At 49.0% G+C, this 22,796-nt stretch overlaps 3 protein-coding genes across 3 annotated transcripts in view; 2 read left to right on the plus strand and 1 right to left on the minus strand.

Annotated features, from left to right (window-relative positions):
• LOC146565034 (collagen alpha-6(VI) chain-like) overlaps positions 1-2,581 on the plus strand; it is a 64,465-nt gene extending 61,884 nt beyond the window's left edge. The window contains 3 exon segments of the mRNA XM_085292888.1: positions 716-910; positions 1,266-1,313; positions 1,536-2,581. Of these exon segments, the coding sequence (XP_085149014.1) occupies positions 716-910; positions 1,266-1,313; positions 1,536-1,711 (419 nt within the window). The 3' untranslated portion in view covers positions 1,712-2,581.
• pik3r4 (phosphoinositide-3-kinase, regulatory subunit 4) lies at positions 47-15,859 on the minus strand. Its single transcript, XM_085292887.1, has 21 exons — positions 15,576-15,859; positions 13,462-14,196; positions 13,220-13,353; positions 12,232-12,442; positions 11,754-12,146; positions 11,546-11,680; positions 11,244-11,465; positions 10,488-10,661; positions 10,241-10,386; positions 9,962-10,165; positions 8,832-9,033; positions 6,718-6,809; positions 6,082-6,304; positions 5,837-6,002; positions 5,595-5,759; positions 5,293-5,504; positions 5,052-5,183; positions 4,879-4,979; positions 4,691-4,779; positions 4,078-4,198; positions 47-3,998 (listed from the first exon to the last, which is right to left on the minus strand). Exons 2-21 carry the CDS (start codon positions 14,177-14,179, stop codon positions 3,828-3,830), a joined length of 4,011 nt encoding a protein of 1,336 aa, XP_085149013.1. The 5' UTR covers positions 14,180-14,196; positions 15,576-15,859; the 3' UTR covers positions 47-3,827.
• A 5,125-nt stretch (positions 15,860-20,984) lies between these two features.
• The window catches only part of atp2c1 (ATPase secretory pathway Ca2+ transporting 1), a 29,150-nt gene continuing 27,338 nt past the window's right edge, over positions 20,985-22,796 (plus strand). Inside the window, exon 1 of the mRNA XM_085292890.1 lies at positions 20,985-21,116. Coding sequence (XP_085149016.1) covers positions 21,093-21,116 — 24 coding nt within the window. The 5' untranslated portion in view covers positions 20,985-21,092. The remainder of the gene's footprint in view (positions 21,117-22,796) is intronic.

Here is a 22,796-nt window from a genome sequence, read left to right on the forward strand (position 1 = left end):
CGCCTTACATAATGGCAGGGGTACACGACCTCTGACCTCTGAGGTTCAGCAGGAAAACATTCTTTATTTGTCACATGCACGGTAATACGAGTACAACATATACACAGTAAATGAATTCTATACAATAGAGGACGTCGTGTGCAGGGTTCAGACAAACTCTTTTCATTAAAGTGTGTACAGATGTTCTCTCCTTCAGCAGCTGCACAGATGTGGTGGGCATGTCGCGTGTCATGTATGCTTTAACCTCGTGTCTTTGTTCGACTGCATGAGCAGCGGGTCTCAGCCACAGACTGTACATAAAAGACGGACGTAGCCTGCATTCTCTCAGAGGCAGTAAAAGCAACTCAAGGAGGCGGAGCATCATCACGTACAGGAGCTCGGGGTAGGAGGGTGTGCTCGTTTGTCAGCCATGATGGATGACAGAGCTGATGATGGAATAAAGGTTGCTAACAACAACACTGGCTCAGGTGGATAAATTCTGGTTTCAGAATCTGAACCCCAGAGTTGCAGCCGACTGCTCCGTCGCTGTATCTTTATGTTTGAAGGTGTTTCTTGGGGCCGAGGCAGTATGGTCACAGTGGGGAAAAATTGGCATCCCTCCCTCAAAAAAGAGACTTTCTCCCAAAGCTTCCTCCTCCTGAGTCGCCCCCTGCTGGTCATCAGAAGGAATGCAGGCGTTCAGTCAGTCTGTGCTGGAGCCGCTGCCTGTTTGTAGTAAATGTGTGTGTTCTGCTTTCAGCCCGGTGTCAGCTGCCCGCTGATATCGGCAACCAGTGTAAGAAATACGCCACAGCCTGGTTCTTTGACACAAACGTCGGTGCATGCTCTCGGTTCTGGTATGGCGGCTGCGGCGGCAACGCCAACCGCTTTAGAACGGAATATGAATGTTTCCAGACATGTGGGAACCAGCGTAAGTCCAGACTGCACACAAGCTGACCGCTCCACGTCTGTGGACCCACTAACCTCTGCTATCAGCGGACAGCTAACAGGATGCTCTGCGTGTTGCTTCCTACTAAAGTCCTCTGTGGTCGCGCTGATAACACGCCCTCTGCTACTGCTGTCCACGCTCAGACTCCGTCTGCACACGGACATGCATACACATGTATGTACGTGGGGGACAAAGGTCACAGTAAAAGCGACGCTCTTCTTCTCACGTGCCAGTACTTCCTGCTCAGTGACAGAACACGCCGACCTGTGAGAAGCCCTCATCACTGCTCGCCTGCACAGCTATCGCCTCTCTGACTTTACTCTGTCCTCGCTCGCAGATCCCAATGTGGTGGAGAAGACTCTGCCTGCCAGCTTCGCCTCTCAAGGTAAGACCCGCCTGTGCGATGGACAGCGGTGACAGCTGAACAGTGTGAGCGCACACACGATGTTTGTGCCAATAAATACAAGTTAAAAAAGGCAGCGAGAGAGAAGGAAAGAGGAGGAGCTATTTCCCGGTTGTTCTAACAAGGACGAGCGTGCATGTTGAGATGTTTCGGGTCACGTCTCGCTCTGCAGTGCTCTAATATCCGTCTCCTGTTGTCCTCCAGATTCCTGTATCCTCCCTCAGGACCAGGGCAGCTGCGACAACTACACGATGATGTGGTTCTTTGATGCCGCACAGAAGGAGTGCGCTCGCTTCTGGTACGGCGGCTGCGGCGGCAACAAGAACCGCTTCCTGACGCAGGAGGAGTGTCAGAGCCTGTGTGGGACGAAGATCAGATGAGGAGGACGAGAGCGTCACGGCTGAACACGCATAAGGAAACCTGCCGAGGCCACTCAATGAATTAGTCACAGCATTTACCCGCCCTCCCCCGCCGCCATCAGGGAAACGGCTCGAACGCTTTCAGTCATCTGTCGCCTGCTTTTTGTTTGTTTACACGCATGTTCGATTTAAAGAGGCCCAGAAAGGTCACAGGAACGATCGCCTAAGTCTCAGTCCCAGCAGGTGTGACCTGTAACAGCTGACACGGTCGCTGCTCATTGCACTGGTTTGTCCTCGTCCACATTAGGAAACATAAAAAAGTGAGACATACAAATTCGGGACTTGCTGTTTGTACAGTTAGCCTCAGTCAAAGAGGCCACGCCCCCTGTAACACAAACTTTAAAACAGGCTGGAAAGGTTTAACGTGCGATTCTATGGCGACTCACTCACTGCTGCCTCTGCTGGGCACAGGAGAGATTGCAGGTTGGTGCTCAGTTCTCAGAGATGCACGGTGCTGTATCATAATCCAGCTCACAGGAAACGTGAACGTTACTGTGACCTTTCAGGGCCTCCGTAGTTTTCCCTCCAGAGCACATCCCGTTATCCTCTCTGCTCGACTCCCCTCACAGACCCCGCCCACGCTCCTTTCTCTCCAGTCAGGTGCTACTTTTTATAAATCAGGTGGAGGCTGATGTGAGAACAAGGTTAAGACTTGAGAGAAGTTAATGTGTTGATGTGTAATTTTCCATGAACCTGAAGCAGCCTTAAAAACACAGGTAGAAGTGAAGCGTGTACAGTATCGCTCCCACAGACGGGACTGTGTGGACTCCATGTAACTGCAGCTTTCACACGTCAACGATGGTTTAAGAAAATAAAATGATCTCAAGTGTCCGTCTGACTTCCTCTTTGTGACCAATCAGGAAACAGCCACGGTCTCTGATCACGTGGTCTGTGTGTGTGTGTGTCTGTGTGTGTGTGTGTGTCTGTGTGTGTGTCTGTGTGTGTGTGTGCGTGCGTGTGTGTGTGCGTGCGTCTGTGTGTGTGTGTGTGTGTGCGTGCGTCTGTGTGTGTGTGTGTGTCTGTGTGTGTGTCTGTGTGTCTGTGTGTGTGTCTGTGTGTGTGTGCGCGAGAGAGAAACTTTATTTAAAAATGTAAAAAAATGAAGAAAGACGTCTAAATGCACCTATGCAGGACATACACACAGATTCTCGTCTTCATATCTTAGTCGGGACATGTAATTGACATAATGCTTCTAACCCTGAGCCTAACTATAAGCCTGACACTAAAACCACACTGTGAGTCTAAATAACACCTTCGATGTGGCATTTTGGTCCCCACAAAGACGTCTGGACAGGTGCACGTGCACACAGAGTTCTCAGGTCTCACTCAGTTTGCTTCAGACCGTAAAGCATCGTTTCATACATGGTTTTATTTTCACACACACAGATTCTGCTGGTTTGTGGAGCTCTGACAGTGTTCGATGCTTCTGAGCAGCGTTCAGGTGAATCATCACAACGAGACAGGAAGTTTACCTCAGGTGACTAATCTGTGCTCCTGATGTACGCAGTCCTTTTGTTAATAAAGCACTTTCAAATGAAGCCAGAAGAACGTCACACGGGCTCAACAGCAGTTCCCAAGTTGTGGATGGGGACCCCTGGTGGGCTCTGCAGGAACAACGTGGAGCTCAGCTGGAGGCGTCGCTGACGCTCCGATTTAAAGAAGCTGAATTACACCTGCACATGGAAAACTGAACTAAAGATGAATCAAAACAAGACTACATGTCCCATAATGCAACTCAACAGATTTACTTCCCTAAATCATCAGCGCAGCTATCAATCGTGGTTCTAAAAATCAGGTTTCCTTCGTATCCAGGCAACAAGACTTCAGAGTGAAAAATGGCGTGTTCATCCGGCAGGAGCGAGATCAGCTGCACACCTGCACTTCCTGTCACCTGACACTGACGGACATGAAAAGCACAAACTAGTCGTCAGGGCTCAGAGTCTACAGCAGAGCATTTCACTTCCTGTTTGAACCACGTCTCGTGATGATGATGTAACCGTGTTCATGGGGAACAGGAGCGTGTGTCCATAAACACACGCCTCCCTGCGTGCGTGTGCTGTGATGTCATCGGGGGCCCTCATTTCCAGACTTTGACGATGCCGTCTCTGGACGAGGTGACAATGAAGCCCTGCGTGGTCTGGAAGGTGGCGATGTCCGTGATGATGTCGTGGTGACCTAAGGGGAGGGACTCCGGGCCGCGGCGGGGCGAGTCCTCCACCACGCCGCTTTTCTGTTTGCTGTGGATCTCCTGCAGAGACGGCAGTGTTCAAAGGTGAAAGCAGGAAGAGTGTGTGCGTGCGTGCATGTGCGTGCGTGCATGTGCATACCTGTACGACCTCGGTCCCTTCGATGATCTTGCGGCTGTAGAGGACAGACGGGCAGTGCAGCGAGTCGTTGGCTCCGCCCGCCACAATGTACGACCTTTCCGGATACGCCAGGTCCCAGAACCTGAATGGAGGTCAGCAGAGGTCAACGGTCGCTCAGAGAAACTGTTAAACGAACAGAGCCGCGAGCTCGTCCTGCTGCCATGTTTGATGTTCTGTGGGCCACAGAGCGGCGCTTACACCTGAGCGTCAGCTGACCCGATGACCCAGCGGTGTCAGCTGCACAGCTACGACATCATCTCTCCATGACTACGACTTCCTGCCAGGACGGAGCTTTGTAACTGTGGAGGGTGAAATACAACCCAGCCAGAACCAGAACTTCCTGTTGAGCTTCACTGAGTGAGTCTGGCTAATCTTAGCTAATGTTAGCTTTCCTGCTAACACAGGTGAACGATGTGCTACCAGCTACAGCGAGCTAACCTCAGCCAACCAGTCTGTGTGAGCTGGGCACCGCTCGCTCGGCGACGTCAGCGATCCGTGGACTCCACCTGTGAGCTAACGATGCAGAGAACTGTGAGGTGGAGTGTTTGTGTGGATGTTTCTCTGTGGGTCACACCTGATCCTCATGTCAGAGCCGGCTGTGAGCAGCAGAGGGTTCCCGTCAGCAGGACTGCAGTAGATCCCGTTAATGCTGTGTGGGGACGGCTGCAGACACACAAACACACACCTCAGTGACTTACACGCACACACGCACACACACACGCACACACGCACACACACACACACACACACACACACACTCACCTGCATCTCAGAGAGTGGGGGTGCCGAGCTCGCCCACAGGGTGAATTTGCGGTCTCCGGTCTCCATGTCCCACATGGACACCTCATTGTTCCCCTGCACAGCTGCACACACACACACACTTATGACTCTGTGGAGACTTTAACAGAAACGAACTCTGAGGCGACTCAGCTGACCTGCGATGACAGACGACTGGTAGAGCGGGTGCATCAGCAGCCGTCTGATTCGTGCTCGGGCAGGGTGGGAGTGGTTTGAGATGGGCAGCTGGAACCGCATATCCCAGCAGGCCATGGTGCCGCTGCTCGTACCTGCAGGAAACACAGAGACGTGAATGTTTCGTGCGACACCTGGACGCACGTCTTTGTTAAAACCGTTTTGCCGCCACCACAAACAGATTTCATGTGAGGACTCACGGACCGAGGCAGAGCCAGCACTGGTGCATGTCCACGGCAAAGGACGTGATGAGTCCGAGGCGGAGGTCGTGGCGCAGCGTCCAGGCGTTGGAGTTGGAGCGGAGGTCCCAGCCGACCAGCGAGCCATTGACGGTGGCGTACGCCAGCACCGACTGGGCGCCGGAGTTGAAGTGGTGGATGTCGACCGTGCAGCCGTCCTCCTGCAGGTCCAGAGACCTGAAAGAGCACAGACCGACTTCCTGTCAGATATCCTGGTGCTCATCTCAAACACGGCTATCTTGAACTGTGTCGTCGGGTTTCTGTTACCTGCTCTGGAACGGCTGCACTTTGGGGGATTTTGGCGGTTTGTTGGCTTCGACGGCGAGCAGCTGGATGGATCCATTATCCGAGGCCACGGCTAAATAGTGCGAGCCCTGACAGAAGGTCAGCGTCTTCACGTGGCCGCCGATGCGAGAGTACGTCAACACAGACCTGCGGAGACACGGTGAGGGTGAGTGACTCCGCGGCGCCGCTTCTGCATGCGGGGCAGGCACACCTGAGGGCCTCACCTGGTGGTCGTGGTCTTTCCCTCCATCTTCTGGCTGTCCCACACTTTGACAGTACCGTCGTTGGAAGCCGTGGCGAAGATGGAGTGCTCGTCGGAGACTCGGATGCGGTTCACGGCAGCTTTGTGTTCGTGCAGGTGGGCGACCAGCAGGCCTTTCGGATGCCACCCTGAAACAGTCACAGCTGTGTGAGGTGTGAGCTCGCCCGCGCCCCGCCCGAGGTCCGCTGCGAGTGCGGTGGCGCTTACCTGGAGGAGGAGGTCGGCTCTCCCACTCAGCGCTCTCCATCATCTGCTTGGCCATGCGCTCGGCACTGCACTGCTCCCTCTTCTGCTGCACCAGCTGCTGAAGCTCGGCCTTGCACGTGTTGAGGCGTCGCTGATAGGCGGGGCCGCTTGCCACCGACTGCAGCACGGGCACCGCCAGAGCCGCGGTGCTCTTCCTGATCTGACTCCCCGGCCCGTCGGCGGCCTGCGAACAGGACCCAAACCCAAGTTTAGCGACTGAAAGGAACCAGAACCACAGAATTATCTCCCATCATGCCCCGGGGCGCGCGAAAGGAAGGCGTGAAACCTTAGTCGAGCAGGTTTCCTCCCACTGAAGATGAAATCTAACGATGGTTCCTCCTCCACAGCACTGACACACAATTACGTTAGAATATGATGACGACACAGCTGCAGGTGTGATGAAGAACCCAGAAAGTTTACCCACAATGCATTGTTTTGAGTGTTGTCTGGTGAGCAGTCAAACTACAAATGTCCCTGATGCTTTTAGACCCGCCCCTCTGTACCTGCAGCCTCTAAACTCTGAGAATAGTCGTGCACATCTGCTCTCAGACTAAATGGGACCCGGCACAGCAGCGTACGAATGTCGGGTGGCGTTACCGTGGCGGGCTGGCTGGAGGGCGGCTCCTGAGATCCAAACATGCTCTTCCACTCCTCGTTCATGGTGGAGTCCTGCTTGGTGTGCTTCCTGGCTGTGGGACAGACATGCAAACAGGACGTTAACCACGAGCTCAGATGAAGCAGCTTCCACAATCGGTGAAACTAAATCCGAGGAGAAGGCGAAACAAATGTCACACAAAGAAAGTGTGACGAGCACATGAAGTTCGAATAATTCTTCATGTGCTCGTCGAGATGAGATACTTTTATTTTGGAGGGCTTTGATTAGATGCAGTGAATCTGTCGGCCGCTCTCTGATCACAAAGCCAAAGTGATTAATGAGACAGACCAGAGAGCGTCTTTCTTCAACAATCTGCTGCTCTCACATGTGTGGCTGCAGATGGAGCCGATTACTGTGGCGGAATTACACAAAAACATCTGGAACAGGATTGTTTCAAAGCAGCGGGACCTTTTACATACCCCACAAGAGACATCACAACAGACACATGGAAACACTCGACAAAACAATAAGCATCAGAGCTGAAACCCTGCAGTTCCCCTAACGTCCAGCAGAGGCAGCAGTGGGTTGTGTTTACGGCCTGATCAGCAGACCAGCTGCAGGAACAGGAAAGTGCAATGAAGCACAAACAAAACAACAACACTGAAGTTCAGTTCAGTTTCATGTCACTCAGCTGTGAAACTGTAAAAAATGTGGGAGGAGCTTACCCGCCTCTAAGACCAGGGCTGGGTTTTGAATATCGATCTTCTGATTAAAATCGATTCTGGCTTGGTTAACGTGATATCGATTCATTAAAATCCTGAATAGATTTTTAAATATAAATTTATTTTGCCCGAAATGCCAGAATCTCAAGTTCAATCTCACAAATTTTCAACAACCACCAAAACAGTGAATGAGAGCAGGAACAGGCTTCTGCACAAAGACGTAAACACACAGCGCCGACGCATCAGAATCAGTGAGACGTCGCCTTTCTCACCCGACGGCACGGACACGGTCGGGGCTGAAAGCCGACAGCTCGCTGATTCCAATGTGTCGGCGGGTCGAGCTTTGTGTTTACACCCTTTTTGCACCGATTCTGAAGCTGTTAGTTTGATGTCTCTCCAAACATTATTGACCGAACCAGCAGCAAAAGAAGATCCAAACTACGCTTCACATAAACATCGTCATGGACTCACTCTGACTTTTGCTGTTTTGCTTCCACCAGGATAAAATCACACTTCATGCACAGCTCTCTCTCTCTCTCTCTCTCAGCAACAGTTTCCCGTCTGAATCTCTGTTTTCTGCATTTTTCGCTTGTTTATTACACACAAGTCTACAGCTGTTTACAGCCTGTCAGCTGCTGGTTTTTTACATTTAACTGCCTTCCGAGCAGAAAGCCTCACCTCTGTTCAGACTGAAGACATTTAGACTTCAGTGATTGCTCAGCTGTGATCGAACCTCTGTGACTCTGCTTCACTTCAGCAGCATCAGGTTGCTTCAGTCTTTGATCGACTGCAGAAGAGTTTGAAGCTTCTCTGCTATAAAAAGCCAGAACAGGAGAACCTGCTTCATGTTTTATCCTCAGTTACTTTGACACAAAGACGTCTGCGGTGATGCTCACACCTCTGATGGAGCCTCACAGCGTCAGCTTTGTCTTATACATGGATACGTGCTGATAAACGATCAGAGTTATAACATTTTTGGCTGTCTGAGGCAAAATGTCCCCGATTCAAATCGAATCAGGACCTTGTGGATCAGAATGGATTCTTCGATACCCAGCCCTACCTAAGACCGACTCGAACATTGGCTGTGGTGCCGCGGACACGCTCCACGACGAAAACTCTAAAGCTCCTCGATTTAACATGGCCCAGGCGTGCAGTGTAGAGTGACCCCATACCAAGTTGATCCAATAAATCCCGAGGAGGAGTCTGCAAAAGTGTGACACCTGGAAATGGTCGAATCCGCACCAGAAGGGCATTTTTAATTAAAAATGGCCGACTTCCTGCAGGTTTGGGACGTGGGTCCGGTGGATTTTTTGGTCCATGTTAGCACGTTACAACTGTGTACCAACTTTCATATGTGTATGTGAAACTCGCTGTGTGGATGGGATGTGGGTTACCTCGCTTGTCCTCGCCCTCGGCTTTGGGTTTGATCAGGTCCACTTGGCGGCCGGTGATGCCGAGCGTGGCCAGGTCGATGACGCCGGTCTGGCCCGCCTCCCCCGCGTGGCTCTGCTCGCCCATGTTGGCTTTGGCCTTGTTGGATTTCAGCATGAAGTCTTTGAGCGCCAGCAGCTTGTCCTCCTCGGCCTCGGTCATGCCCTGAGAACAGAGTCCGCACGGCGGTGATCATTTGCTGTCAACAAGTCGTGTGAATAAAATGAGGTGGGAGGAGTTAAAGCACATCGTCTCCCTCCACTCGTCTCTGCTGTGAGCAGAAAGGCTCATTCACTTATTATGAAGGTGGAAACGATCAGTCAGGCTGTAAGCGTGTTCATTTTAACACGGGAGTCTATGGGGACTGAGTCGCTGCTGCCTCTGCTGGACGCCAGAGGAACTGATCATGATCACGCAGGAGGCGCTCTGAGACTCAGCAGACTTATCCTTATCTACACTCCTCACACTGACGAGGTGATAAACCTCTGGATTCCTCAGTTTGAACTTCTGCCGTCCACATGATTAATCATCATCTCTGTTTCCTCCTTTCCAGTAACAGGAACTGATCAGAGGCGAAATGTGTTTAACTGTGTCGAGAAGGTCGACCACATCCAGTCAGGAACAAACACCGACAGCCGCAGAAGAATTTAGCTTTCAAATCAGCTGGACAAACAAATCCTTTATCTTCAGAGAAACCACGACATGAAAAGCCTCGGCCTCATGTCAGTGAAGAACGTGCAGGTTTCATGCATGAAGCTGAGCGAGGGCGGAGCCGTGCAGGAGGCTAAACGCTGCTCGTCGTTTTCTTGTTGCTAAATGTGTTTAATTCATTAACCTGTCAGATCTCGTGCTGGCCTCTCACTGAGCATGCTCGTGATAGATTGTATAAAGTGACTAAAAGCATGCAATTAAAATGTGAGTGCAGATTTGTGTGTGTGTAAACAACAGGCTAAAAGCTGTGTGTTGCTGCCCCCTTGTGACTGCAGCCAGCATTGCTGCAGAGAAACATCATGGCGCAGCAAGCACAGCCTGCAGTTCCTGTAGCATCCAGCAGAGGCAGCAGTGAGGCGGAGCCCATAAAACGTGTTCTCACCTGTGAGAGCAGCTTCTTGAGGAGCTGGGCGATGGCCGGGTCATCGGGCGTGGGGCATTCTGGGATGGTGCCCGCGCGCTTCTTCTGGCGCAGCAGCAGGTGTCTGAAGAGCGTGGCGATGTCTTTGGAGCGCAGGGCGTAGTCGAAGATGGAGCGACTCACGGGCTCCTTCAGGACACTGAGCAGAACAAGCTCCTTATCGATCTGCGGGGAGATGAAGACGGATGAAGTGAGGACGACGCAGGAGGCGCGAGCGTGACGACGGTGGCGCGGACTCACCTGGATGATGGGCTGGGTGATGAAGGGGTTGAGGTGGGGCATCAGCTTGCAGTAGACGTCGGCGACGTTGAGGTGCTGTGCGACTACGGTGATGAAGCCCACGGCGCCGTAACGGATCCACAGGTTGGGGTGACACAGGAACGGAGCTATGGCAGGCGGAAGGAGACAGACCGGGTTAGTGACATCACGTCCACGGCTAAAACACACGAAAGCCGCTGGAGGGAAACAGCTCCTGAGACTCGCTTACCGATGTCGCCGACGAACTCGTAGAGGTGCGGTTTCTGCAGCAGACCCAGCTGGCACATGCAGGTGAGCGCGTTCAGGGCTTTGTAGATGACGAACTCCTCGGTGTCGCTCAGACCCTGCTGCAGCAGCGGCTTCAGGATGGACGAACTCTGCCAGCCGACGTACGCCGCCACGCCTGCAGGCACACACAGGGAGAGAGAGCGTTTCTTATTTCCTGCTTTATTTTGTATTCATCAGTTTCACTTCCTCCCCCTCTTAGTTGTTTGCCCCGCCCTCTTTAGCATCACCTTCTCTTCCACGTCCTTACATTTACATTCAAAGATGTCTTTATGACCTCGGATCATGAGTTAATGTTTATGCTCTCCTTTGTTTGTTTGTTTGTGTTTTTCCGGAGAACTTGAAGCTTTTGACTCCTCAGAATTGAAAAACTGATTGGACTTCTATGGCGATGTCACCGAGTCTACATCAGTTCAACGAGGCAGAGAAGCAGAAACGCGCACAGGTATCCTAAACGATCTGTCTCAGCGGCTGAGAATATTACTCTTCCAGCCAGAAGATGTTTGTGGCGTCGAGACTGAGGAGCTTCTACGTCTGCTTCACTCCAGCCTCCAAACACTGGCCTCTAAAGCCTGTAAACTGTGATGGAAGAGAACTATACTCGTCTTTAGCTGCTGCTGGTAGCTAACCTCACAGCACACCAGCTGCAGTTCCCGCTTCTGACCACAGAGGGCGCTGCTGTTAAGTTTGGCGCGCTTACCCACGATGCTGTCGAAGAAGGCGCCCCGCAGGTGCCAGTCGTTCTTGTCGTTGAGGAAGGTGATCATGTGGGACAGCAGGACGTCATTGGCTTTCTGCCGGCCGAAGAAGACGCACAGGCACGTGATGCCGTTCTCCATCAGCGACTGCTTGACGATGTTCTCCGAGTCGCTGAGCAGCGTCACCACCTTCTGCTGCACCATCTCGTGCAGCGCTTGCAGCTCTGCACAGCACACATACAGCGAGCTCGTCACATGGACGCACAGCGACGCATTTATAAACAGCACCGAGGGCGGGGCATACCTGAGTCGTAGTTTTCGTTGGGGTGGAGCGCTTCCTCCGCGTCCTCGCTGCTCAGGTCCTGCTCCGTGTTCACGTTGTTTTCTTGGACCAGCTCCAGGAAGCGCAGCGCGCTCTCGGCCAGGTGGGCGATGTTTTCTGAGAGGACAAAGAAGGTGTCAACGATCTAAACCTGCGCGGCGTGCGTCTGCGGCGTTTCTGAGTCACTGACCTGCGTACGCCAGCCTGACGATGGTAGCGTCGTCCTGGGCGAGATGGGCAATGCCCGGCAGGATGTACTCGGGGTAGATGTTCACATCGTTCCTCGGGACCTCCTTCACCAGCGCCAGAACCTTGGCCAGCGTCCGCACGGCCTGGGCGCGCACGCGGGGCATGGGGTCGTTGCAGAAGTGCAGCAGGTACGGCGTGATGCGGTCCAGCAGGACGTCCACGTTGAGCCGGGGGGCCAGGTGGAGGACGAGCTCCAGCGCGGCGAGCTTGGAGTCGCAGCAGTGCAGCGTCTGGAGGCAGGAAGTGATGACGGAGACGAGCACGACGAGGCCCTGCTCCTCACGGGAGCTCGTCACGCCATCGCTGCCATCCTGGGGCGAAGAGGAGGCGGAGCCTGAGGGGAAACAAACAACAACAGTCAGGTTTCGGCAGCAGCAGACTTTCACCCTCTCCAAGTTTCACCCTCAAAGACGCGTGACCTCCGTGCAGGTTGTGCAGGATGTTGTCGAGGTCTTTGCGGATGATGAGCACGCGCTCGTCCGCCGACTGGAACGTCTCTTTGGCGAACTGCGCCATGTACGGCTGCAGGAAGGTGTAGAAGATGTCCGGGAACGCTTTGCCTCGCTGCTGCTTCAGATACTCCTCTGCCGTCAGCCGCTTCTCGGGCTCCCGCTGCACCATCTGGGCCACCTGACAGGAAGCACACACACACACCGGTAAAGACCTCGCTGTGGGCGCTGCACTCGCCGCCTTCAAAGTAAGACCAAGTAAGAGCTCCACACGACCTCAGCTCGACCGGGAAGTAAACGCTTCCATTTGATGAAACATTTATTTTTACTTTGTCAGGACTTGCCGCAGCGCTCAGACGCCGTTTCCTTCCTTAAGAGCGGTTCTTGTAACTTCCTGTTTGTTTTTGGCCAAACGTCTTTTTATTATAACACCGAAACATTTCAGAATATAACACACCTGCACCACATCCTGCTTCCAACACACACACACACACACACACACACACACACACACACACACACACACACACACACACACACCCTGAGCCTGGTTCTGTTGGAGGTTTCTTCCTGTTCAAAGGGAGTTTTTCCTTCCCACTGTCTCCAAAGTGCTGCTCACAGGGGGTCATGTGATTGTTGGGCTTTTCTCTGTATGTAGGATTGTAGGGTCTATCTTACAATATAAAGCGCTTTGAGGCGACTGTTGTTGTGATTTCGCGCCGTGTAAATAAAGTTCAATTGAAAAAAGATTCCTGGCTCTTTCACCTGCCCAGGTTTTAAAGACTTTTCCTGTTGGTGGAAAATTCCACAAAAGGCAGCACCTCAGAGTTTTTTAATGCAAGTCCAGAATAACCTGATTGATCAAAGAGTGAGACTCTAACATTTGTCAGCCTGAAGTCACAACAGCTCATCTTCAGCTGCTCTGTGCTGAATTACCAGCCGGGTCATAAATCAGTACCAGCTCTCTGACGCTGCGGTCCTCGATCTTCATGAGGACCTGCTCCGTCTGGAAGTGTCCTTTACGATACGCCAGCAGCTGGGACAGATCGAAGAGCGGGACGCCTTCTGTGAACAGCTCAGCGATCACACAGCCTGAAAACACACACACACACAGATGAGGTCTGGCGTTCCTCTGAGTGCAGAAGCACACAAACATTATCACCAGAAGTGTGATGGAAGCTTGCAGCAACGCCTCCGTACCTGCAGAGAAGATGTCCATGGCCTGCTTCAGCTCCCCTCGGCTCCTCTGGTTGTTGTTGGTCAGGTCCACCAGCGGCGTGTTCTGGTCGCTCTCCGTGGTAAACATGCTTCCATCTACGAACCTCTCGGGGGCGATGTAGCACGTCCTCCTCCTAGACGTGTCGAAGAAGTAGTTGAAGTCGGCGGGGTTGTCTTCGGGCAGGTAGGTGGGCTTGAAGCTGGCAAAGTCGGTGAGCAGCACCCAGTTCCAGCTGGTCACCATCACGTTCTCTGTCTTGATGTCCCCGTGACGCACGCCAGCCTTATGAGCCTGGTCGACGGCGTTGAGGATCTGGAAGGCGAGCCAGCGCTTCTCCACGTTGTTAAGGAACGGCCGCGTGCTGATGCGGTCGTACAGGTTGTCCCGAACGTACTGGCGGAACAAGATGGCGGCCTTCTCGGTGAGAGAGGTTTTCTGGAAAGGCAGGCAGTTCTGGCAGGAGTGCAGGCGAATCTTCAGCTCCTCCAGCTCCTGCTTGTGGCTCGTCAGCGGCAGCGACGGGTCCTGGATGGCGAAGACCTTCACCACCACCAGGCCCTCGCGATGTTTGGCCCGGGCCACCTTGAAGAAGCGCGTGCTGCCCAGGCTCTTATCGTACTCGTGATCGACGATGTCGGAGAAGTAGCTGTCCACGGACAGGATCTGAGAGGGGGCGATGCCCGCTAGCTGGTTCCCCATCGTGCCTCGAAGCTGCGCTGCAGAAAGACAAACAGAAGGAGAGGTGTACACGCACATAGTGAGTGAAGAAGAAACACCCAGTGCATCATGGGAATCCCCCGGCAGCCTACGTCTATTGCAGCATCACTAAGGGAGGATTCAGGGTCACCTGGTCCAGCCCTAACTATATGCTTTAGCAAAAAGGAAAGTTTGAAGCCTAATCTTGAAAGTAAAGATAGTGTCTGTCTCCTGAATCCAAACTGGAAGCTGGTTCCACAGAAGAGGGGCCTGAAAACTGAAGGCTCTGCCTCCCATTCTACTTTTAAATACTCTAGGAACAACAAGTAGGCCTGCAGAGCGAGAGCGGAGCGCTCTAATAGGGTGATATGGTACTACAAGGTCATTAAGATAAGATGGGGCCTGATTATTTAAGACCTTGTATGTGAGGAGCAGGATTTTGAATTCTGGAGTTCTGAAGATCACAGAGCGCCTGTGTGGACATGTCTTTACTTCAGGGCCCAGCTCGGCTATGTCGTGTTTTCCGGGTTTCTTTCGTTGGCCTCCTGCTCCATATCAGCCTTTGGGGACGAGCTTTGCATGAAACGTGACTGATCCAGAAGCTGCTTAGGGGGAGAGTCTCTGCTGCCTTACTGAATAGAAGGTTTGAGAATGAAAAATGTGTTTGACCCTCGAGTATGTGCCTGCAAATATTTTTAGTTCTTGTAGGTTTTATTTGGAGGGTGTGGTCAGGGTCAAACAGGCTGCCAATCTGTAGTTTTCCATGTAAATATATCAGACGTCAGCTGTCGGTGTGATGTTGGGTTTCATTGTGCTGCTGTGGTGTTTAATGTCTCTGTGCAGGAGTCTCGGGCTCTGCTGCTCGGCGTCCATCCTCCCTCCTCTGTTTGCCATCTTTAAACCATGACGGTAGAAACACGAGCTACATCTGCTCATTTCCTACAGATTGTTGTGAGGACGACACGTATCTGCCCACGTTAAACTGTGACATCGCTAGGTAACGTGGGCAGGTATTAAACCACCGACGGGCGAACAGGCGTGTAAACTGGAGTGTCCGTGGAGCTGATCGGTGGTGTGTGAGGAAAATGTCCGCTCGTTATTTACGTTACAGAAACACGAGACCAGGCGTTAGACTTTCTAATCTCTGTTTTTAATTACAAATAATTTCGCTGTAGTCTGGAAATAATGCGTGTATGCATTTGCACGAGCTGGAGATCTTTAATCTGGAAGATGTAAACGGATCCAACAAGTTAAGCTGGGACACCGGCCTGACCCAGAGGAACATCAGCTTCCAGAGCTCGGAGTGAAACCGGCTGTGAGACCACAAACACACTAAAACACTCGGAGGCTAACAGTTAGCATCTCTCTGAGGGAAGTACACGGTAAAAAGCAGACAAACCTGCAGCCGTTCGCTCTCACTGGACCACAGCTACTGCTGCTATTAGCTTCAGCGTGCTAGCAGCGCTAGCCGTAGCACTAATGCTAAAGGCTGCTAACGGGAACAGGCTTCAGGCTGATCCGCCAATCCGGGTCTTCATGTCGGCTCTCCTCCTGCCACCGCAGTACCGACCCACCGTGCTCAGATAACCGAGGATAAACAACAAACCAGCCGGACTCGCTCAGCTAATCGATCCGCTGTTTCCAGCTGTTATTGTGTTTCCGGGTTACAGCGGAACCGGAAGCATCCTTAAGCACTAACCGCGGTAGTTCCAAAGATCGTATAGCAGCGTGTGAGGCTCTCTGTCGATTCAATTATCCGTGTCGGCTCACTGACAGGTCTGCGCGGTGGAGCAGCGCGTTACTCACAGAGATCCGGGGTCCGGGTCCAAGGTCCGGGGTTTGAATCCGGCTGGCTCTGTCTGTGCGGAGTTTCCGTGTTCTGCCTGTTCCTGTGGGTTCCTCCCACAGTCCAAACATACCTGTGAGGTTACCTGAGAGTCTTCTTATAATTATGTTTATTTATAAATGATGAAAAGGTGAGCAATAAAGTGTTGCTTTCAATCAGACATTTCCTAAATCATTGAGCCAGGTCATGACCTCCACCAAAACATCTCCCAGACCCTGTTTGTCGGATTTTTTTAAAAACTTTATTTATCACATTTTAGACATACAGTCAAGTAAAACAGGAATCACATAAAAGATGACATTGTGGTAGTACAATGAGGAACAGAGAGAGGGACAAGGACAGTGAGACAAAAGTGAGTACAAAAAATAAAATAAATTAAGGGGAACATAAATAAACAGAAATTTGCAAGAGCCAAAATCAAGTTAGCAGTTTCAATCGGTTACAGATGTTAACAGTCTTGAGAGCCTTCGTGTTTTTTGATGAGGAGATTGTCCTTATATATTGTGCAAGTTCCATTTTAATACAAGAAGTTCAGGCTTTCTGCCGAGGACTTTGCTTTTGTGTATATGAAATTTTGCCAAAAATAAAACCAAATTTATAAAGAAGAAAGCATCATTGTCCTTGTCTTTAAAAGTATAATAGCCAAAGATAACATCCTTATAGTATAGTTGAAGATTAGGGAGAACAGAGTCAGTAATAAACTTGTGGAAATCCTTCCAGAATTTACATGTAAATTTACTCACGTGACCAAAACAGATGAGAAACTGTTTCAGGTTGCTCTTGACAGAAGGTACAATTTACATTTATTTCAGCCATAAATTTGGACAAATATTGTTTGGTAGGGTAAAACTTATGAATCACTTAAAGGAAATCTCTTTAATACCCTGTTTGTCGGATGTTTGGGTAACTGATTGAAAATGTGACGTCATTCAGGGGTAAAACCGCAAAGGATTCTGGGAACGAGTGGCAAGCGGTACTAGCGCGCGCAGGCTTTCACGTGAAAACAGTCACACAGCGATAAAAAGAAACACAAAGAATGTCAAGAAGCTGTTGTGTTATTAACTGCAATAGCCGGTCGCATGACAGCCACAGGAAGCCGACGGGTAAAGAGATCGTTGTTATCGGATTACGTCGTGGAAGAGAAATTGTTTAAGCCACGTTTCCGAGGTAACAAAGAGCCGACGGATGGCCTGGATTGCAGCCATTCAAAGAGAAAATATAACGTCTCAGAGCACTCCAGCTCACAGGTTAGCCTGCTCCAAGCATTCCCACAGAGGTCAGTCTGCTGTCATTTATCATAATTGTTGATGTAGGTTACAAATAAGTCTTAATTTGAATTGAATTCGTTGCTATGCTGCTTTGTTCACGGTGGCTTTGCAGGCTAATGTTTGTTGTGTTTTGTAGGAAAACCAGCCTACAAAATGCTGGGATGTGATCCAGGCTGGGCCCCTCCATCAGCCTGGGTCAGACCGAGTTTAAAGCTGCTACCACAGCCAGATCTGATCGGTGACGAGAGAGAGCGAGATCGAAACAGCCATGAAACGTCTGCATATATGTGTCGAAGGGTTGTACTGAAGCAAGTGATGAATAACTGTTTTCCAGTATGTTGTTTTCTTTTTGGGTTTTTTGCATTGTTGATTTGTTTTTCACCGAAGCAGCTAGTAAAGCAGGATGGAGTATCTTGTAAGATTCTATAATAGAATGAAACAATAATGCTGTGAGATGGAATCGTCCAAATCACCAAAGTAAACTGGACCTGGGCTTGTTGCAGGATCTGAAGTTACTAAACATGTTGTGAGTGTGTGCACTCACACTTAGGACCATATAATAATAAATATGTGCGTGATGACAGTTGGGCAGCAGGCTGACATCCTTACTCCACTCTGTGCTCGTGCGGGTCTGACCCTTCCACCCCTTTGATTTGTTCCTCCTACTTTATGTTGCCTTTTCGTCACGTCTGTCTTCGTACGGAGCTGCAGAGTTCTCCGTCATTTTGTACAGAACTATTTTTGGGGCAAATAAAATGCAAGTAGGGATTAAAACTGAAGAATTAATGATTACCGGTGCTGGAAATACTAGCGCTTGATGCAGGGTTTTGATTTTGTTGCCACTCATACCCACAATGCAATGGACGAAAGTCACGTGGTCTGTCGATCTCTATATGTGAGAGTGAGTGAGTGAGAGAGCCATTATTCAGGGTTCCTTAGTGATTCATTAGCTGTTAATTAGTGGGTTATACAGACAGTAAATTGCCAGTTAAACCAGTCCTGTCTTAGAATAACCATTATGAACAATATTTATAGCAAGAATTAACTGTAATGTCCTATAAAATATTAAAATAATGAGTGCAGCTCACTGTCACACCCGGAGACAACTGGAAGCACTGTGAGGGTCATGTTTTTAGACTTCTTCAGTGCCTTTAATTCAGTCACCTGGAGTCACCTGACTGCATGGACAGTCGGTTCCCTCACCAGCAGATCACAGAGGCTTCAGGACTGTGAGTCTGCACATCAACACCAGTAAGATGAAGGAGATGGTGGTCGACTTCTGGAGGAAACCACCACCCATCCACGGTTTGGACATCGAGGGTGGACAGGGACAAATACCTCCATGTTCAACTGAACAATAAGCTGGACTGGTCGGATAACGCTGACACTCGAGAACAGCCAAAGTCGCTCCATCTGCTGGCAGGCTGAGGCCTTTTGGGGTGTGTGGGACATCACTAACACTATCTTGTATGGGGGTTGTCTGCTGGGCAAACGGACAGGAAACAGCTTAATAGACTGTTAATGAGGGCCAGCTCTGTCCTGGACACTGCCCTAGATCCCATAGAGGAGGTGGGTGTATACAGGCCAACCCTCCCGATTATTCCGGGAGAAGCCAGAATTTCAGTGCCCCTCCCGAAAATCTCCTGATTTTCCACCCGGACAACAAAAAAAAACATATCCCAGAATTCATAGCGTGGCCCAGCCAATTCCAGTTTCCAACAATGGCGGCAGCTACTTTTAATTTAATTTTTAAGTTTTAATATTACTCGTTCTGAGTCGCAAAATAAACTTTTAGCATATTTTCAGGCGAGAATGTAGCTGCAAATATCTGAGCCAGCGATAACAGCGAACTCCCAGCGGTCTACTCAGGTTAAACATGATATATAAGTCACTTAGATAACTTAAACATGTTATTGTTTGATTTTTTTTCAGTGTTTTATTTGTTCCTGAGTAAATCGGTTTGGCTGAGATTAAAGTTTTTAGATTAGATTCAATAAAACTTTATTAAAGGACCCGGCCCACTCAGACTCCTCGCTCAGGGTCCTCAGGTGGATGCAGCCTCTGAATTTGGACAGTTCCGGCGGGGGGACAGTAATAACGGTGACATTTAACTTCCCTGAAATAAATCATTTTAAATAAATAATGTCCATTATGGACAAATATAAAAACACATGTAATAATAAATTTAGCAATGAAATATAAGTATCAGCAATAGTTAGAATAGAATAGAATAGAATTCAACTTTATTGTCATTGCACATGCACAGGTACAGGGCAACGAAATGCAGTTTGCATCCATCCAGAAGTGCTTTAGTGATATAGATATATTACAATATATATTAGCAATAGTATAGATATGTAAGTATATTACAGAAATGGGTCTATTATGTTATAATGTACACGGTATGAAGTATGTTGTGAATATTCTATAACTATAAGTATGTACAGGCTGTAGTGAGTACAAGCTATGTACAGGCTATGAACAGGATATAAATATGAAAAACTATACAGAATATGAAATAAATAACTTTACAGAATCTGAGATATACAGTTATACAGAAATGGGAACTATGCAAGTTGTAAACAGTTGTAGGATTAAAGATTATTGAATGTACAGAATGATTATTTACACAGAGCTATACAGTAGTGCAGTTAAGATAAGTGAGGGTGTAGATAGTTTCTACAGAGGCTATATAAAGTGCTAGTGGTTGTGAGTGGTGGTTCACTCCATGTTATTATTGTGTGTTTGAGGGTACAGTTGTCCATTGTGGGGGTGTGTATGTTCAGTCCATGAGTTTAACAATAGTTACAGGTAGTACTGATATCCGTTATAAGATAAATTATATGACATGACGTAGTAGTAAGGCAAGGCAAGGCAAGGCAAGTTTATTTGTATAGCACAATTCAACAACAAGGTGATTCAAAGTGCTTTACAGAGACATTAGAAACAAGAACAAATAAAAAGCATGATTTAAAATTGAATAAAACAAGCAAATAAACTAACTAACTAATTAACAAACAAACAAACAAACAACAGTATATAAAATAGTAGTAGTTGTAGTACTTGTAGTATTTGGTGGTAGTGAGTCATGTGCTGCAGCACACAGGATCTGTGTTTTGACCAGAGGAACTTTCTGGCACGGTGAGCTAAGTCATCTGAAACCTAACAGGAAGTGAGGTGACTGTGTATTCAAAATAAAAGCCAGCCAGTAGCGGCGTTATGGCTAACCTGTCTGCCCAGGTGGGTATGAAAAGCGCTTTTTCAAACACTGCCCTTAAAAAACAGCACTACGTCGCCATTAGTCAATTCTCATCTTACCTGTTTTATACTTAAAACCGTATAAAAACAAGTATACAACAGGCACACGCTGAGGTGTAATACTTATGAAATAAGCAAATTCAGAAAATGCTTGAAAAATTGCAGCGCAGCTTCATTAGAATAAAAAATTAATTTATAATTAATAATAATAATTAATTAAGTTTCAGTGCAGGAGCTGGTGTAGCTGCTTTAGTCGATATATTTTTATTTGTATCTTTTATTTTGATATAATAAGTGGTTTAGGCCTCCCCGCTCCGCCTGTTTGCAGCCTCCGCGTTTATGATTTTATTTCGCTGCTGATGTTTACTTTTTATTGAAAGCAGTAACACCTCGGTTGTTGAAAGATCCGTCAGAGGACCGCCCATTTCCGCTGCCGGTCTTATTTTGAAAGGGTGTCCGGAAGCGCGGAGCAGAGCCCGTGAGTGCGGCATGGTGGACGCTCCTCTGTCGGAAGAAGACGCTCCGCTCCGGGATTTCACGGAAGATGCAGAAGAAACGGGAGCTGCTGGTAAGTTTTACAAATTTTCACTTTTCCGTCGTGATGGCGGCTCATAATGCCATTAAACCCACCTCCGAGCCCATGAATCAAATACGGTTCCCGCAATGAAACCCTCCGGAATTCAGTAACTGTCCGTAGCAGCTGACAGCAGCCCGGCGTCGGGTTTGTTTGCTTAGTTTGTCTCCGGGAGAGGAGCGCTGATAGCGTCTGTTAGCCTGTAGCTGTCACCGGGGAATCTGACGTAAGTTAGCCCCTTGGAGCTGACATGGCGGAGAATGAGACCCAGGCAGCGGCAGTCGGTGCTGTTGAGTTCGTCGTGAGTGTCCGAGACTTCCAGCGGCCAGGTCCGCCGTCCCCGGGACACCGTGAGCTCACCGGCGGGGCAGCTAGCAGGCTAAGCCAGGCTAACACTGCGAGAGCTCCGCGCTCGTTATCAGAGTACAGGCGTGCCATGGCCGATTCAGGTTAGGCTTATTACGGAGATGGAATAAAATAACACGGGTCTTACTGTTAATAAATATACAGGTAAATAAAACCAAATGCCAGTACAATAAATTATTATATACATATAATAAACTATAATAATCCCAGAGCACAAACCTGGGTTATTTGTCGAGTATGGAAATATCAAAAACTTACGAAAATGTCATCCTGACAGGATGACTGTGGGTTATAATGTGTGTCTGTGTGCGGGGAATGACACCCAGACAGCGGCAGTTGAGTTCAAGTTAATGTGTAATAAAGTAAAATATTTTAATAACGTCAGAAAATAAAACCTTTCAGACCCTCGGGAAAAATAATTATGTCTGTTAAAGGCTATTAACAGTTATAAATAAGTAACATAATTTAATATCGCAGAGTCAATAAAAAAAATATTTCAGGTCAAATAAAATAATGGAGCCTAAAAATGGCAGCGTGTTTATGTGACTGTAGTTATGAGGCTGCAGGAGAATACATGCATTAGCCTGATACAGCACCAGTAAATAATGAAGTAATAAAACAGCCGCCCCTCTGATCGTGTCTTCACCGTCTCTCTTGGTTCTTTGGAGTTATTGTGTTAATTTGCCTTTGCACATACCTGTCATACCCGCTAAAACATCCACGCACAGCTTTGACGCGTCAGGACACTGTAATGATGCTCCGCACCCAGCTGGTGGTGTGATTGCTTCCTTTGTTAGGATCTATTTTTATTATTTTTACTATAGAACCGGTCGCAACACCGGTTCTATAGTAAAAACCGTTCCGCCCACACAGCAGGAAACTGAAAGCAAAACGTCCTCGGCTGGTGTGGTGTGAATAACTGACGTGATTGGTTAGATGGAAGTGTGGACCTTTGTGTCTGGTGACAAATCACTTTTTTGGTGACTTTAAAGGTTTTGTCTTTCTTGTGATTTTATACTTGAAAGATTTTTTTGATTTCCTCATGAATGTTTTTAATTCCCTGAGAATATTCACGATTGGCTCGCTCTGTAAATTTACTGCTTTCTTCTCAAAGAAAAGTCATGTGACGTCTGTGATTTAGACGGCTCTCTGTTCGTCCGCGTGTATTTTAAAACGTAGATTTGCTCTTTAAGATTCATAACTTTTCTTCACTGATAATATTCAGAGCTTCAATATTTTTAACTCAAACCGCTGTTTTTGAAAAGTTTTGTAACAGTTCTTTTTTTGTGGTTCTGGTGTCGCTGACCA

The sequence above is a fragment of the Mchenga conophoros genome, linkage group LG11 (assembly GCF_057382185.1).
Source record: "Mchenga conophoros isolate Kocher_MC1m ecotype Shallow Benthic linkage group LG11, M_conophoros_male_GT1.1, whole genome shotgun sequence".
NCBI classification, from domain to species: domain Eukaryota; kingdom Metazoa; phylum Chordata; class Actinopteri; order Cichliformes; family Cichlidae; genus Mchenga; species Mchenga conophoros.

Coding starts and splice junctions, on each gene's coding strand:
- pik3r4 (XM_085292887.1), bottom strand. CDS start 14,179: ATGGGGAACCAGCTAGCGGGCATCGCCCCCTCTCAGATCCTGTCCGTG. Junction 6,003..6,081: donor GAGCCGACCTCCTCCTCCAG/GTAAGCGCCACC, acceptor TGACTGTTTCAG/GGTGGCATCCGAAAGGCCTG. Junction 4,780..4,878: donor CCCCACTCTCTGAGATGCAG/GTGAGTGTGTGT, acceptor GTGTGTCTGCAG/CCGTCCCCACACAGCATTAA.